The sequence below is a fragment of the Parus major genome, chromosome 10, assembly GCF_001522545.3.
Source record: "Parus major isolate Abel chromosome 10, Parus_major1.1, whole genome shotgun sequence".
NCBI classification, from domain to species: Eukaryota; Metazoa; Chordata; class Aves; order Passeriformes; family Paridae; genus Parus; species Parus major.
This window is the reverse complement of record NC_031779.1, coordinates 986278-1006494: the sequence shown is the minus strand read 5'-3', so window position 1 is coordinate 1006494 and position 20217 is coordinate 986278. Positions and strand designations below refer to the sequence as shown.

The 20217-nt window shown below is 52.8% G+C and overlaps 1 protein-coding gene across 3 annotated transcripts; it reads left to right on the top strand.

The window, feature by feature from the left end:
- Positions 1 to 1727: 1727 nt before the first annotated feature.
- HEXA (hexosaminidase subunit alpha) lies at positions 1728 to 17910 on the top strand. Of its 3 annotated transcripts, none has more exons than XM_033517009.1 (14): positions 1728 to 1779; positions 11628 to 11726; positions 12024 to 12089; positions 12248 to 12294; positions 12628 to 12738; positions 13217 to 13318; positions 13407 to 13539; positions 14167 to 14347; positions 14657 to 14743; positions 15075 to 15147; positions 15557 to 15737; positions 15829 to 15919; positions 16287 to 16391; positions 16871 to 17910. In XM_033517009.1, the coding sequence occupies exons 1-14, from the start codon at positions 1743 to 1745 to the stop codon at positions 16932 to 16934; spliced, it is 1377 nt and encodes a 458-aa protein (XP_033372900.1). In that variant the 5' UTR covers positions 1728 to 1742; the 3' UTR covers positions 16935 to 17910. The 3 variants fall into 3 exon arrangements, with proteins under 3 accessions (XP_033372900.1, XP_015494953.1, XP_033372901.1); XM_015639467.2 differs by lacking the exon at positions 1728 to 1779 and adding an exon at positions 8603 to 8886; XM_033517010.1 differs by lacking the exon at positions 1728 to 1779 and adding an exon at positions 10792 to 10900.
- The last annotated feature ends 2307 nt before the right edge of the window (positions 17911 to 20217 follow it).

The following is a 20217-nucleotide window of genomic DNA, read 5'->3' as shown; positions in this document are numbered from 1 at the left end:
GCGACACGCCCCCACCGAGCCCCCGCCCGCCTCATGCCGGCGCCGCCATGTTGAGTGTGGCGCGGCGCCAGGGTGGGTGCGGCAGGGAACCGCCGCGGAACCGCCGTACCGCTGGCGTGGGAAAGATCTCCGAGACATCGAGTCCAACCTGAGACCCAACACCATCCTGTCCATCAGACCAGAGCACTGGGTGCCACGTCCAGTCCTTCCTTGGACACCTCCACGGATGGAGAGCATGCACCATCCGCGCATCCAGTGCCTGACAACCCTTTCCATGAAGAAATTCCTCCTGATGTCCATCCTGAGCCTCCCCTGGTTGGGGACGTCTCCTCTTGTCCTGTCCCTTGTTCCCTGGGAGCAGAGCCTGATCTCCCCAGCTGCCCTCTTCTGTCAGGGAGCTGTGCAGAGCCAGAAGGTCCCTCCTGAGCCTCCAGGCTGAGCCCCCCAGCTCCCTCAGTTGCTCCTGGTGCTACACAGTTTAAGTGGTTGGACTGGACCTTGAAGCTCATCTCATTCCACCCCCTGCCATGGTAGGGACACCTTCCATTGTCTCAGGTTGCTCCAAGCCCTGTCCAGCCTGGCCTTGGACACTTCCAAGGGATCCAGGGCCAGCCACAGCTGCTCTGGGCACCCTGTGCCAGGGCCTCACCTCCTTCACAGGGATGAATTTCTTCCCAATATGTAACTTAAATTTTTCCTTTTTCAGTTTGTACGCATTACTCTGTCCTATCCCTACAGGTCTTGATGAAGCTGGGGGGGTGGGGGAAGAAGAAGATTTGGAGGATTACCAGCTTCTTCTGCCCACCCAGTGATGGGACATGAGGTGGAGCTGGGGCATGGAGCCCTTCTGAAGTGTGCTGTGGGCCAAGTGTGGAGAAGACTCCCAGTGCCACCATTAGATTGAGTGGTGTGGGGTCTGTGGTAAGTGACTTGTGAGGACAATGTGGTGTAAACGTGAGGAGAACATTAAGGAAAATATAGGAAAAGAGGTTGCACTGCCTCAAAATCAGAATAAAATTGCACTGAGACCCTCCAGGCAGAAATTTGTAATCATTCCATGGGATAAACACGAGCCCACCATCTCTGGGGGGACCCTGACTGTGCCAGGTGGCATCTCCAAGCTCCAGTTTTGCCATATGGTCCATGAAGATGGTACTATCTGGGTTTTCACCGGTGCCAGGCTTGATTCCTTTTTTTTTTATTAATTTGGCATTTTGCAGGGAGAAGAACACATGAGTGGTTTCATCCCCAGAACAGGAATAGACTTTCTTACCTCCTGGAGTTGACAAGTGCCCTGGGCAGTTCAGGAATGCCATTCCCATGTGGTCTCATCCCTGCCAGAGCCTCTCACCTGAACACTGAGTGCCAGCAAAGGGCAGGATGGACACTGAGGTGCTGCAGGGGCTGTGCACCCTTTGTCTCAGCTTTCCCTGCCTCCAGCATCAGCTGTGCTCAGGAGACTCACTGGGTTCATTGTCTGCAGCCATTTGGGGAGCTCATGGAACTCCGGTTGGCTTGGAAACAAGGCTGCAGTCTGGCCCAGAGGAGAACCAGCTGCTCCCCCCTCTACTACTGTTCACCATGGATGTGAGAGCCTGGCATAGCCCTGGGAGGGCTCCAAGGCCACCTTCTTCTCCCACTGTTCCTCACCTTCCACTTCCTCATGCCCTGGGGAATAATTTCTTCCCAGGGTGAAGTGGGGCCATTCGGATGTGGTGACCTTTTTCACCCACTCTGCCCGGATGAAGATGAGACTCATCAGGACAGTATGTGGTGTAGGTATGACAATTTTCATCATCTCTTTGGGACAGGAGTCATCAGGTGCAGCAGGATCCTGCTTCCTGCTTCTATACAAATCCCTTGTGAAACAGGAAGAAAATTAGAAGCCACATCCACAGGGGCATTTATTTCCTCATTGAACACGGCTGCAGTGACAGGGTTTTACACATGCAGGTGCCCTCAGGGATCCGGGGAGATTAAGTGTCCAGTGGCCTGGTAGATATCTCTAGAACCCTCGCTGGGCACACAGCTGCATCTTCCAACAAACAGGCAGCTCCCCAAGCTCTGCTCTGCCTGGGTCAGAGGCACACAGCAGGTGTGGACTGGGTATGCACATTGCTTCATGCCATGCTACCTAGTCAATAAAGCCAGTTCTCTAATTACCCAACTTAGGTGGAATTGCAAAGGCCAGAGCTTTAATCATCCTGCCCTACATAAATGTAAGTAGCCCTGACTTGGTTCGGCTCCAGATGCACCATCTGGACATCTGCCAGGCTGGTCCCACCTCACACATCATGTGTGGGCTCACATGATTGCTCCAGGTCCTCACCCCATGCTTCATCCCCAAGGGGCCTGTGTGTCACCCCCTGGGACTCTAAGCTAGTCCTGCCCAGCTGGTGACATGCCCAGCTGCTGGGCAATAATGACAAGACACAGGCCATTTTGGGGCTGCTCATCTGCCCACAGGACCCCAAGAAAGGCACTGACCAAGCAATGGGGTTTGGCTTTATTGGATTTTGGCAGCTTTTGACACAAAAACCTTTGGCCAAGGTGACCTTCCCCTCAGGGACAGACCTGGGAGTGTGTCTGGGAAACAGCTGTTCCTGGGAACAGGGACTGGCCATCTCCGGGTGCTCTGAGAACCTCCCCACAGCCCTGTCCTGGCCCTCGCCAAGGCTGCAGAGTTCAGGCTGGAGCCTTGCACGGAGCCCAGAGAGAGGAGGTTCTGGAGCCAGGCTGGGAGAGCTAGGGGTGCTCACCTGGGCAGTAGATTGCTTCAGGGAGCCCACAGAGCACCTGCCAGTGGCTAAAGGGACTCCAGAAGAGCTGGAGAGGGACCAGGGAGAAAGGATGGAGGGACAGGACATAGAGAATGGCTTCTCACTGCCGGAGGGCAGGGATAGACGGGATATTGGGAAGAAATTCCTCCCTGTGAGGATGGTGAGGCCCTGGCACAGGGTGCCCAGGGCAGCTGTGGCTGCCCCTGGATCCCTGGAAGCGTCCAAGGCCAGGCTGGACAGGGCTTGGAACAACCTGGTCTAGTGGAAGGTGTCTCTGTCCACGGCAGGGAGTGGAACAAGATGATCTTTAGAGGTAGGGACCTACCTTCCTACTCAAACCATGATATGATTCTATGATGATTTGGTGATCCCAATAATAAATATTTATAAACAGTGATGGGATCTTCCCAATGACATCCCACAGATAAAGGAAACCAGTTCACCTTCTACAGTTCCAGCCTTATCTTTCCCAACTGCAAGACAGAGAGCAGCACTTTGCAGCCAGTTATTCCAGCAACAGTTACACTAATACATCTCAAAAATACTCTTTGGAATGAAATTTTAGCCATGCCTTTTGCAAAAGGCCTTCCTTTATTTTGAAGTTTCCAACCAGTGGTCACATATGAAGCCCTGGTCACCCACCAGCTTCTTGTAGGTGGTTGGCAAAAGGTACCTAAGAAAAGCAGGGCTGCTGCCTGTAGCTCATTTGGAGGGGATCTGTGCTGTCTCTGTGGATTTTAGAACTCCAGCTACTGAGGAAAGCCAAAAACTGCTCTTCTGCCCACTCTGAAAAATGATTTAGATCTCCATAGACACCTGGTGCTTTTTCACTTTATTCTTGCAAGAGCTTAATTACCCAAGTGATTCTGGTAACTGTTAACACTGAAGCTGACAAGAATAAAATATTGCCTTGCAATCACCTTGCTCCCCAAAGTTAAGCACATGCTTACAGGATTTATGGAAGCATCGCCTCTGGGCACAGGGAGTTTGTCACGGCACATCCACAGGCTCTGATCGATTTCAGCTCAGCCCCACAGCCATGACTGGGAGCAGCCAGGGACAGCAGCCACATGTACTCAGCCTCCGCAAGAACTTGCAGCATCTCCTCGTGACAAACCCTGATTCGTGATACCAAAATGCTGTGAAAGTGCTGGTGCCCCACACCACAAACCGCCTGCAGATTCGGGGTGAACCTCCCATTTCACCCAAACTCTTTCCTGCTCCTGCATTCCTTGAGGCTGGCAGGATCTCTGGAAAAAGCCTTTCTTCTCCATCACCAGTGACACACAGAGCTCCCACGCTGGGAGAAAGGAAGTCCAGAAGGTTTCTCAATGCCTAGGGTTTGATTTTGTGTGTCTGCACACTCCTTAACAACCTCAACCATAAGCATGGGCTGAGCAGCCCCTCGGATCACCACCCCAAAGCTGTGTGAGCTGGAGATAACCCAGAAGAAAAAAGGCTCTGTGATAACATCAACAGTGGAAACACCACCAGCCTGAGCTCAAGTCAGGACCCCAAATCCTCCACACTGATTAACACATCTCACTTCAAGCTTTCCACTCTCAAACACATAACTGTTGAAATATTTCTCCTCACTGCCGCCTGCTCACCCCAAGTCTCCCAGGCCTCCCTTCCCTCACACATGCTCTCCCAGCTGAAGAGATCCCTTCTGTTAAACCCAATCTTTGCAGAGAAATTCATTCAGCACGTGCACCTGCTGAACCATTCGATGGCAGCATTGATAAGTGGTGGTCTAGGTGGGAAGGTTGGAATATGGAAATGAGTTTTCCCATGCTTTGAAAAGTGCTGGAATGCGTCCTTGTGGCTCCAAAAGCATCCCGCCATACACCAGCCTGCTGTGGCCCCCCAAAACATCAAGGTTCCTCATGGGCTGAGTTGTTAGAGCTGGTGAAAACACCTCGGGTGTGGATTTAGCATCTCATGTTAAGGATCTTCTTTGTGCACATGCTAAAGCTCTACCAAATGTCTCTGGGGGCTCCTGCTGGGTGTTTAAATGTGAGCACCCCTCTGCTTGATGACGAGCAACATCAAACATCATCCCTGAAATACAAAGGTGTGCAACAGGAGGGTCCACACCTGAAAAGACTTGGCACATGCTGACCACACTCCCTCCAGATCACCACCACAAGTAAGAACACTTCAACCCTGCAACGCTTGTGCTTGCAGTCCAAACACATCATTATTTTACCAAGGATTAAAGTGAAGGTAAAGAAGAAAATAGTTTTTCCCAAAAAGGCTCTGAGATGCCAAACTTTAAGTTAGAGGTCTTACAGGTATTTCCAGGAGATGATCTGTGTTTTCCAAAGCCCTCTTTCAGCCACACCACCAGCAGGTCCCTTGAGCTGTGAGTTGCTTCATTCAGGAGCAATTTTCCCAGACAGTGTTGGCTCGAAGAGCAAAGCAAATAGAAAACAGATGCCCTGTGAAGGTGTTCATGAATGGCTTTCTCCATTCCCACTTCACTGGCTCAAACACTTCTCATCACAGGAAGAATCTGTGTGCAAAGCACCCTCCTGGTTAAATGCAGAAGCAGCCAACATTATAGGGAGTTAGGCAGCATAATAAATGGATTTATATCTTTTAAAAATGCTGTGGTACAACTGCACTGACAGCCCAAAGGCCAACTTCATACCCCAAAGGCAAACAAACCAGAAAGACTCAAATGTGACACCAGCCAGGTTTTATAACAATTTCTATTAGAATAATTAATTTGGATTGCTACCAAATTCATTGTCAGTAGCAAGCAGGTAATCCAGCAATGTCCTGGTGTAGAAAGTCCCAGCTCTTGCATCAGAGAGATGACAAGAGGGGTTTGCAGGTACTCCCACCACGGGTCTCACCCGAGCCAGTAGAGCCTTGCTTCGGATTCACTCCCTGCATGTTCCTTGCTGAACTACCTTGGAAAAGGCCTCCCAGGTGGTTGCATCACCCTGCAGATACGCTCCCAGCCCATGAGCTGGGTTATTGACGGGCTACTGAAGAGCATCAGCAGCTTCAGGCTGCTGGTGCTCCATGCCCACCACAGGACAGAGCGTAAACCAGGTTCTTTCAGCCAAGTTCCACAGTTAAACACACGCTTAAGCAGTTTTCTTATGTAAAGAAACATTTGAAAATCAGACTGTTAGTCTGGATTAATGCCGGCCAGCTACAGATGAACTTCAATGAGTCATCCCCCAGAGACATCAGGTCCCCTAAAATAGCATCAGCAACTGAATCTGTAGAAAGGCTGGAATATTTGGACTGAAAGCTCTGATCACAATGCTTTACATAAGCTGGCAAACATGCCACCCTCCCCAGGCTGAAATGAGAATTCGCCTCAAGCCAGGGCACTCCCACAGTTCTGTCTCATGTGCTGGGAAGCGCAGTCCTGACATTGCCTGATGCAAGACAGCAACAAACTGGCTTGTTTTTCTTCCACTGGAATTTTAATACAGTGCAACTACTTGGGAACAAGTCCAATACTGGAATCAATGAAATATAGTCAGAAAATGGTGGCAACAGCTGGTGCTCCAGAAGTTTGCACAGGAAAAAGCAACAAACCCAGCTCCAGACCACGGATGCCTTATGTAGACTGGCAGCATGAAACTTGAACACAAGGAATGACAGGGGCCACTTTCCCAGAGGTCTGACACAGGCTGGAATACAGGTGTTCTTACTTCCTGCTTTGTGATGAGGACAGAGATAGAGAAGGGCCACGAAATCCTATAGAATAGTGAGGAAGCAGCCTGGCATGTGCCATTGTGTTGAATTTGGGTCCTGCCACCTCTGTAGGGAAAACAAAGGAGGATTTTCAGGAGCCTGAGGGAACCTTTAGGCTTTAATTGCCCCAATCAGCCTCTCCTGGGACCTCCACCCATGAACTCCATGAGCTCCATTCAATCTGAGGTCCAGGCAACCAATTCTTCCTGATCTCTCCTGTAAGTGTACCTGCTCCTAAGTATTCCTAGACTGATGCTGGACTTCACTTGGTGCCTTTAGTTCTCTGTGTGACACCTGGTCTGTTGGTCCACCCCTGTGCTCTGTTAGCCTGGCTGTGGAGGTACACCCACCTGGTAAGGCTGTGCGTGTCCTTGGCTCCTGGCTCACCTTCCCATTAGGTGGACATTGCCATTTTACATGGCTGGAAAAGAAAGATGCAGTGCTGTGTGGGAATTGAGCTCATGGCAACACCATTTGGCTCTCTTTGACCCCCTTCCTGATGGATGCGAGCTTCTCTATCTCTAGGTGACTCTTAGTCCTCTCCCTGCCTCCCCCCTCCCATGAACCCCCTACTAATTTTCACTAACCTCATGAAATTCCTACAATCCCATATAGACTCAAACCTGACTGTGATCTCCTCCTGGTGCCTAGTTTCCCCACAACTTTTTCACCTCCACGTCACCACCCAAGAGCTTCACTGGAACCTCGCAGCTTCCTTCAACACTGGAAAGCACCTCCCTCCATCTCTCCCCAGCCCCGATGAAACTCTTCTGTGTCTTCCCAGCTCTTTTTCTTTCCCCATCAGTTCCCAGCTTTGTGCTGGTGCTATTCTAACCTTTGACAGCAATTTTCTTGAGTTTTTTTTTTTTTTTTTTACAAAATGCTTTTTTCCTGTTGATCCTGTTCTCCCTCCACTGCTCCCATGAGGGACAGTCCCTTACGTTCCCCACCAGACCTTCCCATAGCTATGTCCTGCTCACATAGGGTGGTTTTTACTCTTGTATGACGGGGCCATCTCCCTTGTCACACTTTCTCCTGTGCCATTTGTTCAATTTCCTGCATGCTCCCATGCCTCTGGCTTGTCTCTCATCAGCATGCCTGATACCTTGGAGTTTTCTGGGACAACAGGTTTTTAATAATTTGATGGAGTGGGTTCCGTTGTAGATCTGTGCTGGCAATTAGATGGGTAAGACCTGGTCTTAAGGCCCTTATTTGAGTTTGGGATTGCTAAGGAAAGCAGAGCTGGAGGGAAGAAGCAAAATTAAATAGAGTTCACCTGAGGTTAAGGCTTTCCTTGGAAAAGCCAAGCACTGCATGGAACACATCCCTGCAATACTTCACTATGAGGATCCACCATGGGATAAAGCCCCTTTTATTTGTACAACCCAATCAATATTTCACTAGCCACATATTAAATACCCTTGGAAACCTGTGCAAAGGGTGATTTATATGCAGTATTGCTCATAAAAAATACACAGCACCAACTGAAGATGTCCAAACCCAAGATAGATCCAAAGCACGGGCAAGGGGTGCTGATTTTACACTGAGAGGGGGTCTGGTTAGGTTAGATATAAAGAAGAATTTATTTACAATGAGGATGGTGAGGCCCTAGCATAGGTTGCCCAGAAAAGCTGCGGCTGCCCCTGGATCTCTGGAAGTGTTCGAGGCCAGGTTGGACACATGGCTTGGAGCAATGCGGGATAGAGGAAGACGTCCCTGCTCATGGCAGGGGGTGGAACTAAACGGTCTTTAAGAGCCCTTCCAACCCAAAACACTACGATTCCACGAAAGCAGCACGGTGAAATACGTGTTTTAAACCATTAATCTCCTCAAACCCCGAGGCGGGCTGCTGAGGCTCCCTGACGGCAGGAAGCATGGCTGGGGGGGGGGGGGGGGGTGCTGTAAAGCCGGAGGGCTGGGGCAGAAATTACGTTCTGTGGGGAGCTGGAGGAGCATGGGGGCTCTATTTGACCCGAACGAGGCGACTGCGGACTACTGAGGGAGGCTGGGGGGCGAGGGGGCAGCGCCTGGGGGCTCTGAGGGCGGGCCCGAGCTGCCATTTCGCGGCCGCCCGGCCCCCCACTGTCGGGCGGTGCCGCCTCCCTCAGGCTCGGGCGCGACATGGCGGCGGCGCGGGCGCTGCAGCTGTCGCTGCTCCGGCTGCTCCTGCTCCCGCTGCTGCTGCTGGAGCTGCTGCCGGGCCCGGCGGGGGCCGTGTGGCCGCAGCCCCAGGCCCAGAGCTTCCCGCCCGGCGGCGGCCGCTGCCCGGTGCCGGCCCGCCGGTTCCGCTTCGCCGCGGCGAGCGGCTCGGCCGTGGGGCCGGGGTGCGCCGTGCTGGACGCCGCCTTCCAGCGGTACTGGCCGCTGATCTTCGGCAGTCCCACCGGTGAGGGCCGTGGCGGGTGCTGACCCTTCCCTCCGTGGCTTTGGACTTAACAGCCTCCCACACCCTCGCTAATTTTGGGGCCAAGCCACGGGGTTTGCTGGCCGTCTGCCTCCCCTCAGTTCTGCGGCGGCAGGTGGGGTGGGAGTTGTGGCTTGGATGGAGCCTGGTGGCAAAGGCAGCGATGGGTTGGGATTTGGAGGGCAGTGCCTATGGCATGTATAGAAGAAATCTAATCGAGTTTGGCATAGCACTAGTTGTCTTCCTGCCAGGATTTAGGCTCTTGCTATTAAGGGTTTCCTTCATCTCATTTTTTACTTCCTCCGGAGGGTGTTACAGCTCCCTATTGCTTCATTTTGCTTCCTTCTCTTGTGTCTGCAGGGAGAGCTGCTCCCGGTCTTGCAACCTGCTTCAGGGCTGCTGCTAAGTCTTGGCTGTTCCCATTCTTAGCAGCTCTCCTGTGTGAGGTCTCACCTTGAGGAAAGACTTGCTGCTTTGTGTGTGTTCTTCCAAGTGCGTACTTGTGCCACGGGGGACCTCTGCCAAGGTGGAGCTGCTAAAAGTCCCGAGGCAGCATGGCTTTTCTGCCAGGGAGAGATTAGCTCCTGGATTTGTCCTGAAATTGTAGGGTAAGATGAGGAAAGGCAAAAGCTTTGAGAGTTTGGGTTTGCTTTGGGACAGGCTCGAAAGGTTTCTTGAACCCAGACTTCTTCATGAGAGCACCCATTGCTCTCAGGGAAATCTCTTGGCAGTGGAGCTGACACGCAGGGATGCTCAGGAGCTGCGTGGGTCTGCTGCAGCCTGAAGTGCTATATCCAGGGAATATGAAGCACTTCATTCATCAAAAAGAGATAGTAACTCTGCTCCCAAGTGTTTTAAATGTCAGTGTGAACTCTATTGCTGCTGATCAAAGCAGAGAAGGGTGGCGGTGTTGGAAGCCGCTTGGCTTTGTCTTGAGTACATCATACTTTGAAAAAAGCAGGTTGGAAACAGAGAACCCTTTGGCTTATTTTATTTCAACTCTTGTGAGTAGCAGTAGAAATAAATTTTCATTTGAGAGCCAAAAAGACTCCTCTTGGTTCTCTTTTGCTGCTAGGAACTAAAAACAGCTGATCTAATTATTCACGCTCTCCTGTTCCACTCAGAGGGGAAATGTGACCATCAAATCACTCGGAGCAACATTGTGATCACAAGATCCAGCTCACACTCATCACTTTCCATATGCCCTGCTTTATGATGCTCAAACTACACAAATTATTTTAAGGCCTTTTTTCCCCTCTTTGCCTTTGTTTTCTTTTGGTCTTTTTTTTCCACATGGGTAGTTAGTAAGAACGGGCAGTGGAAACCCTGGATGAAAGGAAATAATTTGTATTAATAGAGGAAATAAACGGCAGAAAGCATTTTCTGGTGGCGCTGCCTTGCAGGTGTGGTGGCAGTGGTGCCTGCCTGCAGCTTGGGGCCAGGAGGCTGTGTTTGGGTTGGGAAGCTCCTCACCAAGCAGCTTCAAACGCGGTGTGTGGTGGTGGGACCAATTCTATTGAGGCTCCTCGGCAGGATGAGTGTTCCCAGGCCTGGGAGCGGCTGTTCCCAGTGAACTGCTGCCTTCCCGAGCAGAGGGAGCAGGTCTTGCTGTGCTGCTTGCACATCTGTGAGGTTGCCTTGGCTACCAGCTTGTCTGCAACTGAGAGGAAAGCTCAAAACAGGGCTGGCTTCAAGCTGTTTTCCTTCTCTCCGCAGAGGTTTCGTCATCCCTTCGTGGAGAAATCAGGATTTCTGTGAGCTCCTGTGAGCTGTGGAGCAGGGGCTCTCTGCATTTCTCTGAAATGCTGGCGGTGCCACGGTCTCTCTGGAAACTTCTTGGTGCTCTTGGCTTATTCAAAGCCAAGCTCTTTATTTTCAGTGACCACATTGAGCACTGGCTGTTCCTGGGAATGTTGTGGGGTGTAGACATGGGCCTTGGCTGGGATGAGCAGGGTCGCACCCTGCTACCCCATACTCCTCCTGGCAACTGACTGCTGTAAGTCCATTGCTTCCTAGTGAAGCAACCCCTTTGGAATGGGGGAGTGACTCAGGTGGGGATTCAGGCTTGTGCATCCTTGAAAGTGCTCTTCAGTTAGGGAAGTGTGCCCAGAGTTCCTGCCTGAGATCTAAATGTGACTGGGTTCATTTCTCTGGCTGCTACACCTGGGACCTGCTCTGCAGAAGGGGAAGTCGGTCAGGAACTTTTCTGAGCTGGGTGTGACCTTTTGATTGCCTCTAACTCAGCCCAGTTTAGCAGATTCATTCTTCACCCTTTTTTAGTGGTTTTCTTTGCCCTTTTCCAAGATGTTTGGGTATGGCAGAACTCTTGGGCTTGTACGTTTTTCCACTACTGAGAGAGCTTGGAAACAAGCTCTTTGCCCTCATGGAGAAGCTTTGACTAGTCATGGCTGTATATTAAAAGCCAGGGCTGATGTCCAGAAAGCCTTGGGGGTTGCTGCTAGTCCATATCCTGATGTTTTTCCTCTCTTGTGTGCTCCTTTAAGCTTTCCTGTGGGCTTCCTCACAGGCTGGGGTCAGCTTATGTTCTCCTGGTTGGCTGTGTTGAAATTAGCCCCTGCTGAACACCATGTCTGTTTTAGGGTGCAGAAAGGGGTGCCTCTTTCTGCCTCCATCCCTAGCTGGGCTGGGAGGATGGTGCTGGGCTTGTAAGCAGGGAAGAGAGCTGGGATGGGGTTGATGTGCATGGTCTGTGTCCTTTGCAGAGAATGAGTCGTCCTGGGAAACACCCTGCACCAAGCTTCTCGTCTATGTTTCCACTCCAGGCTGCGATGGGTTTCCCAGACTGGACTCCAAGGAGAGCTGTAAGTGTCAGGATTGGGAGCAGGAGGGAACGTGGCTGTTTCTGTGCCTGGCACTGGGAAGTAGCACTGTGCAGTTACCCTTGGATTTGGGGAGGGCACCAATTCCTGCTCTTAAGGTGTTGGGGCAGGGCAGGAGGGACATACCTGAGGGTGCTGATAAAGCAGTGGGGAGAGGTTTAAAACAGCAAGAGAGGGCCAGAATTCAGTTGTGTGGGGTCCTGGCATGCAGTTCTGTACCTGAACCCTGCCCAGTGCTGTCGTGGCTGTATGGGACATCCCCCTGATGCTGTGTTTCAGATAAGCTGTCTGTCTCCAAAGGCTCCATGCTGCTCTCAGCAGAGACCATCTGGGGAGCTCTCCGAGGTGAGCTGCACATCCCGCAGGGCATTCCTGCTCTCTCTGCCTCGGGCCCGTGGGGATGTCTTGCGGTGCCTCTCGCTTTCCATAGACTTCTTTGTTAATTGAGTTCTGCTCCTTTGGGGGTGTCTGTGCTGAGGAAGGGGCTGTGTGTTTTCCTGCAGGCCTGGAAACATTCAGCCAGCTTGTTGGAAGAGATGAAAATGGCACGGTGAGTCCTGGCTTCATCCCCTGGGGGCAGGCTGCTCTCCATAGTGCCCCTGCCTCCATGGGGACAGGCTGAGGGTTGCTGGAGTGCTTGGGATAAGTGGGCACAGCCTTGCCAAGACCAAGTGGAAATTCATGAATCCATGGATTCAGCCAGATCCCTGCCTTCTGAATGGTTAAAGAAGTGCTGCAGCTCTTTCTGGACAGTTTGCACTCTGGGCATTAAGGGCACCTCTGTCCTGCCAACCCTGGGAACAATGGTGACCCTCAATGTTTCTTGCTAATGGCCGTTTGCCCTACGTCCTGCTCAAGTCTTCCTCGTGTCTTCTGTGTGCAGTACTACGTCAATGAGACAGAAATCGTGGACTTTCCCCGCTTCCCTCACCGGGGACTGTTGCTGGACACCTCTCGTCACTACCTGCCCTTGAGTGCCATCCTGGAAACTCTGGTAGGGCACCCATGCTGGGAGATGAGATGGTTTAATTGTGTGTCCCTTCTCCTGAAGGGAAGGGGTGACAACGAGCTCCCTTGTTTGGGTGATTTCTCAGCTGCTGCTGTTAAAAAAAAACTGAGGTATTTTGTATTCCTGCAGTCCAGGTTATTCTTCAAGGCTGGGTTGTTTCTAAGGCCAGGGAAAACAGTGGCAAAGGTGAATGGTGGTTCTGTGCTCTTCCCAAGCAGAATTAAACTTCCAGTTCTCCACCAGTGGCTCAGATACAGGGAGAGCAGAGATTTTACTGAGCAAAGTGTTCCTGGCCCTGTGCAGTTTTTGTGTTTAGAGCGAGATGTCTGAATCCCTCTTGGATCCTGGGGAGCATTTAGGGACTTTGCCTTGTCTTCTGGAGATGGAGGACCTTGTCCTCTATCTGTGGATGACCTTTCGGAAGGGATAGGGCATGTTCACCTTTGTCCCTGTATCTTCCCAGGATGTCATGGCTTACAACAAGTTCAACGTGTTTCACTGGCACATTGTGGATGACCCATCTTTCCCCTATGAGAGCTCCACGTTCCCAGAGCTCAGCAAGCAGGTAATGATCAGCATATAGTGCCCAGCTCAGGTGGTCAGATCCCTGCCTCTGCTCCTGAGCAAGGCACTGAGCTTTCCCACATTCCCAGGGAGCCTTCAATGCCATGACCCACGTGTACACAGCCAGTGACGTGCGCACTGTGATCGAGTACGCCCGGCTGCGCGGCATCAGAGTCATTGCCGAGTTTGACACCCCCGGCCACACCCTCTCCTGGGGGCCAGGTGAGGAGCAGACCCTGCCCACTGCTGCTCTGAGGAGAGTTGCAGTTGTCCCAGGGACAGGAGTGAGTGCTGCAATACGGACCCTAAAAGCTGGGTGTGGGCAGCAGTGTCCCACAGGCAGGCTTTAACAAGGAGCAAACCATTATTTGGGGGATGTGCGACCCAATGGTCCAACTACTAGAGCAAAATCCAAAGGGAAACATGTCCATCTTTTCTTGGGTCCAAGCTGGATGACTTTGTGGGAGCGTCTGCTCTGCCAAAACTGACATCATGGCTTATTGCAAGGATCTCGTGTTTAACTGAGGGTACAGCTGGCCAAGCTTCCTTGCTGTGCTCAGCTGTGTCCCAGTCCTGACACACTGCTCTCTGCTCCAGGGAGTGCATCTCCTATGTCTAGAAGTGCAAGAAGCTCCAGGAAAACATTCCACTGTCTTTTTTTCTCCTTCCCCTGCCTCCAAATGCCAAGGCCCACGTTAGAATTCACCTTGTGTGTGGTCACAGCTGGAACTGTGGCTGTCTCTCCTTCCCTGTTCCCTGACAGGTCCTGAGTTGTGCTCAGGGGCATTGTAGAGGATGACATGGTCACACTTTTCCCCATTCTCAGCATCCTGCATTTTTTACCATCAGGTGCTCCAGGTCTCCTGACTCCCTGCTATATAGGCAAGGCTCCCTCTGGAGTCTATGGGCCCATCAACCCCATTGTTAACAGCACCTACCAGTTTGTGACCAGTTTGTTCCAAGAGGTCAGCACTGTGTTCCCAGACTTCTTTCTCCACCTTGGTGGCGATGAGGTGGATTTCACGTGCTGGTGAGTCTGAGATCAGTCTGGAGGGGGACTGAGGGTAAGTATATGGGATTGGAATCCTAGCCCATGGCTTCTTGGTCATGATCTTTGGTGTCCTGCTCTGCTAGGCCAGGGATAATGGTGGTGCTTGGAACTTTGGGGATTTCTGTGCTCATGGTGATGCTGGATGTAGGGAACTGCTGGTGCTGGTCCAGCCACAGCTCTGGAATACCTGGGCAAACCTTGGACTGATGTGGGAGGGACTTGACCATGCCTTGGCCTTACTCCAGAGCTCAAGTTGCGATGGTTTTATTCCTTATCTTTGGTGCACAGGAAATCCAACCCAGAAATCCGTGCTTTCATGGTGGAGAAGGGCTTTGGTGAAGATTACAAAAAATTAGAGTCTTTCTACATCCAGAGGTAAGGACAGGCCATCTAGAGCCTGCAGCTGCACTTTGTGACCAGCTCAAATGTCTTCTGTCTTGGGAACACCAGATCTCCTTTTCAGGAGCATCCCCATTGGTCATGTCTCCCCAACCCCAAAAGGGAACATTTTAGTGGGAGATTGACCACAAAAAAGGGGCTGAGGACGAGCCCCATAAGGGGATGTGCTCTCTCCCTTCTCCTTCAGAAGCATCTCCACATCCCATTGAGGATGTTGGGAATATCTGTGCTGCTCCTTTGGCTGTATGTAACCACCAAAGAGGGGATCAGTGGGATCACCCAAAACTCGGTACTTTTCCTACTCCAGGCTTCTGGACATCGTCTCTTCCCTTGGCAAAGGTTATATTGTGTGGCAGGAGGTGTTTGACAACAACGTGAAGGTGAGAGCTGCCTGTGCTGGGGTGAACAGTGCCAGCACCCCAGCCTGACACACTGGTGTGCGCTGAGGGGCTGTGCTGGTGCTGGTGGGGGTTACTCTGTAAAATGAGACTGGGGTCAATCTCAAGATGGTGCTGCCAGTGAGCTGCCCTCATCACGGCTTTGTCACACTGCTGCCAATGCTCTGCTCCCTCTAGGATGCAGGTTTTAACCCTGCCCAGGAAACTCTGCAAATGGCCTTATCTTTCCTTCTGTTGTACCTGCAAAGGGAAGTGGCTCAAAAATCAAGCCCAAGTCGGCCTCAGCTTCCTTTTGGGGGTGTGGAAGGATCAGGGCACTCTGCTTGGGGGAGCAGGTGATGCTTCTGTCACTGCACTGATCCCCTGCCCTGTGTTCACCTGTGCTCCTCAGCTGAGGCCTGACACCATCATCCACGTGTGGAAGGAGAACAACTTGCAGTATCTGGAAGAGATGGCCAATGTCACCAGGGCTGGCTACCGGGCTCTGCTGTCTGCACCCTGGTACCTCAACCGCATCTCCTATGGGCAGGACTGGATAGAAGCCTATAAGGTGGAGCCGTTGAACTTTGGAGGTGTGTTCTGTGTGTCCTCTTTCTGCATGGCAGCTGGCTTGACGCTCAGATGCAGCACCAGAACTGGCTGTTTTGCTGTCCCCCTCCACAGGCAGCCCTGAGCAGAAGGCCCTGGTGATAGGTGGTGAGGCCTGCATGTGGGGTGAATATGTGGATGTCACCAACCTGACCCCTAGGCTCTGGTAAGGGAGGTCACTTGGGTCGTGTGTGGTCGGGCTCGCATCCCTTTTCTTTGTCAGGGAGTGTCATTTGTTGAACTTGGTGACTGTCCCTGTCCCCTCTGTGCTGGTAACAGCTTCACTGAGGCTGAAATGAGAGTTTGCAAGGCTGTAACAACCTGCTGCTGCAACTAAGTTGTGTTTAACACCCGTCTGTCCTGACGCCCTGGTTTGCTCCTGATGGGCATGTGTCCGGGAATAGATCTTGGGATACTCTGAAGCTTTTGTGTGTGGAAGGATGCTGGCCAGGAAAGTGTTGGGGAGTTCAGGGCTTCATATGAGAAGCTTTTGAGCTCCCCCATGTCCTGACTGCCTGTCCCTTGTCTTAAAGGCCGAGAGGTGGGGCCGTAGCTGAAAGACTCTGGAGCAATGAGACTGTCATGAACGTGCAAGATGCATACGCCCGGCTGGTGGAGTTCCGCTGCACCCTGCTCAGGTAACCATCCAGGGACAGCTGCCCTTGCACAGCTGCTCTGGGCTCAGCCCTGGGAGGGCAGCAAGGGAGAAGGGCTTGCCCTGCTGCAAAATGACCCTTGTTCCTCTGGTAAGCCCTGGTTTTTCTGCTGCCTGTGTGTGGGCAGAGCTTGCTTTGTGCAGCACTGGAAGAGTGCTCCTGCTGCTGGCGTAGGCTGGTGGCTCTGGCGAGGAGAGGGCTTTGTGCTGAGGAAGGAGGGGACTTGTCAGCTCTTGCCACTCCTCCTGCAGCACCAGCTTCCCCAGGAAACCTGTCCTCACCCTGTGCTCCCACACATGAGCAAAAGACTGAGTTTATAAGCATGGGATGAAAACCACTCCCTCCCTGTCACACCTGAAACGGGATACCCACGGCCACCCTGTGCCACTGGAAGCCCTCAAACCCACTGGTGGCTCTACCTGTGCCTCCTCCCTGATGCCATCCTTCTGTTCTCTTCCCAGGCGTGGTGTCCAGGCACAGCCTCTCTACATTGGATACTGTGACCATGAATTTAGCGGGGTTTGAAGGGAGAGCCTCACTGCCCTCGGTCTCAGTGCACGCAGGAGGAACTTCCCCCTCTCAAAAGGGCAGAGGGACCCTTCCCACCCCACCTTCTGCTGTGGGTTCATTGCAATGAACATTTCTTTTGCCTCGGCATGCGCTCTTTGCCTCTTTTTCTATTTTTATTTCTTTAAATCTATAAATAAATGACCCCAAAGAGGAAAAAGGTGCCTACTCCTGCTCATCTGGGGCTTGGGACACCGTGCAAGGGTTAGCAGGAGATGGGTAGAGCTTGCTCCAGAGATACTGGTGGAGAAGCATCCTGGCATCCTGGCAACTCCCAAGCTTGCAGGGTGCCTGCTCAGCTGCATAAACTTTGCTTAGCTTCTGCTGCTGTCCCAGGGTTTGCTTCTGCAGTCACGTTGTGCTGTGGGGTCCTGTCCTTGTCCCTCTCTCGCCTAATGGTCAGGCCTGAGAGCCACCACTTCTGCTGCCCTAAACCCCGGCTGCTGCCACCTCCTCTGGGGCTTGTCCTCAGCAGATGACACCCTGGAGCCTCTTTGAGGAGGCCTTGCAAATCTGCTGAGTGGTGCATGGATATTACAAAATCTCTGCTCAGCTCTTCAGGCCATCACCTCTGCCTGGAATTTGGCCAACTGACCCATCCTCCTCCTGCTCTATTACTCCCAGGGTGGAGCTCAGCTCCAGGTCTCCTCCATCCAGGGGAGTTGGTTTTGATGGTGTTTTCCTCCAAGAAGAAACCAGTGGTGCTGCTGTCCCATAGAACTGGGACAGCTGTGGTTGTTGTCCTTCGATGGCTGGGATTGCCATGCTGGAAACAGCATTCAGCTGAAAGTAGGGAATCTCTCAGGGAGAAATCCTGGCTAGCTGAGACTGTTGTATCTGTGTCTTGGTCTTAAGTGAGTGAGATGTGCTGTTATGGCTGGAAACCTTTTGACTGAACTTTAAATTAAAAAAAAAACCAGTGAATTAACAATTACTACTGCCTCCTATTTTTAAAAGTCAGCTTTTTTTCCCTTTTTTCCCCCCAGTGTGCTGTAAAGTGGTACCTTGGTTGGATTCTTTTGTCACTGCAGGGAGCCACTGCCAGCAGGGCTGGGGCAGGCAGGACCCTGACCCTGGGAAGGGTGCTCTGTTCCCACAGATGATGCTCTGCAAGAGAGGCTCTTCACCATCCTATCCCGGCTTCCTGCCCTCATCCCTCATTCCATCTGCCCTTCTGCCTTGCTGGGCTCCCTTTCCCCCATAGCCAGATGTGAGAGCCCCCAGAGCTTGGGATACCCATGGAGGACCCCCCTACCTTGCACCTTCCACTGAAGCTTGGTATTGTGATCCACATGAAACATCATCCGTGATCCCATTTCCCAGGGTGCCTGCACCAGCATCTTCCCCAAACCACCATCATGGAGGTGGCTCAGTGACATCTCCAGCCTCGGACAGGCCGGGATCCCGGAAGCACCCGCTTTCCCCACCGTGGCTTTGCTGGGTGGCCCGTTCCTTCCAGAACATCTATTTTGGTAGTGTAAAACTTGCCGGGGAGCAGGGAACAGGGAACAGGCAGCGTGTGAATCACTCGGGGCCAACGGGTTTAAAAATAAACCCAAGCGGCGGCGAGGAGCAGCCGCCAAGCCCCCGGATTCCAGCAGGATTGTGCTCCACACGTCCCAAACCCACCCGTGGTACCAGCCAGGGGAGTTTATTGGGACACGCTTGCAGTGGTGGGCACCCGTGTGCATCGTGTGTGTGTGTGTGTGTGTGCTTGTAAACACGTGTGTGCATCGGGTGTGTGCTTGTAAATACTGGCTTGTGTATTGTGTGTGTGCTTGTGGACACACGCACACACGTGCTTACGGGTCCTCACATCCACTTGTGCACACACATGCATAAGGATCATTGAGCACACGTGCATTAAGGGCCCTTGCTCACACGCATGCACAAATGCGCTTGCTCACACGTGGCCCGAAGCCACATGTGCTATGCCCTTGCACATACTTAGGCACACGTGTGCACTCTTGCAGCACCTGTATGTGCTTGCACACGCTTGGGCACGCATGCATGTGTTTGTGTAGACTTGCATGTGCTTGCACACATGCTCACACACGTACACATGCACACAGCATTGCACACGCTCACACCCCTGCTCATTGCCACACTCACAAGCCCCTGCACGCACAAAGCAGCGTGCAGGGGAAGCCAGGCCTTCTCCCACCTGGCTGCTGCTTTGGGACTAATTAATTAATTAACGACCAGGTATTAAATACCAGGTATTAAAGCTGCTCAGTCTAATTACAGATCTTTCGGGGTGATGCAGGAGGGAAGTGCTCCCCTCCTCCCTGTTCTGGGGCAGCCCCAGGGGGGCAACAGGGGTTGTGTGGGGTCCATGGAGGTGAAAAACCCAACAAAGTGTTCAAATGGACCCTTTTTGAGGCTCTTCTGTGTGTTTAAACCCTGCTCTGAGGTGGGGAGCAGAGAGGGGCTAAGTCTGGAGGCTACTGATGGGCTGCAGGGGGAAGGTGGGAGGCTGCTCAGCCCTTTGGCCAGCCCTGATGGGGGTCGGAGGGATGACAGGGGGAAAAGGGGGAGGGATGACAGGGGGAAAAGGGGGAGGGAGAGGGGTGAGGGAATAGAGGCAGGATGGAGGTGGTGGGGGATGATGGGGGTGTTGGGGAGACGGGGGAAAGGGAGGAACATAGGAGGTGATGGGGGTGATGGGGGAATGAGGGGAAAGGGGGTGCGTGAGGGGAAAGGGGGAATGGGGGGAGGCGGGGCAGTACAGGGGGTGATTGGGGGGATTAGGAGGGAGGCCGGGAGTGATGGGGGTGATGGGCACGATGGAGATGACGGAGGAGGGTGATGGAGGTGATAGGAGGTGATGGGGGTGATAGGGATGATGGGAGGTAGTGGAGGGTGAGGAGGATGATGGTCGTGATGGGGGTGATTGTGGCGATAGGGCTAATGGGGATGATCGGGATGATGGGGATGTCGGGTGGTGATGGGGAGTGATAAGGATTCTGGTAGTGGGGCGGGGGGGGTGATGGTAATGACGGAGGGTGAGGGGGATGATGGGGGTGATGGCGGTGCCGGGGGCCGAATGGGGCGACACGGGGGGCTTTGGGCGCGGGGGGGTTCGGGGTCAGCCCGGCAGGGCGCAGCAGTGGGCGGAGCCGGGCCGCGCCACGCCCTTCCTTCCGCCCCCCGCTTCTGATTGGCCATCGCCCCCTCATTATGCTAATACAGCGCCCCTGGGCGGGGCCGTCCGGTTGACGTCACGGGCCCGCTGGCGGGC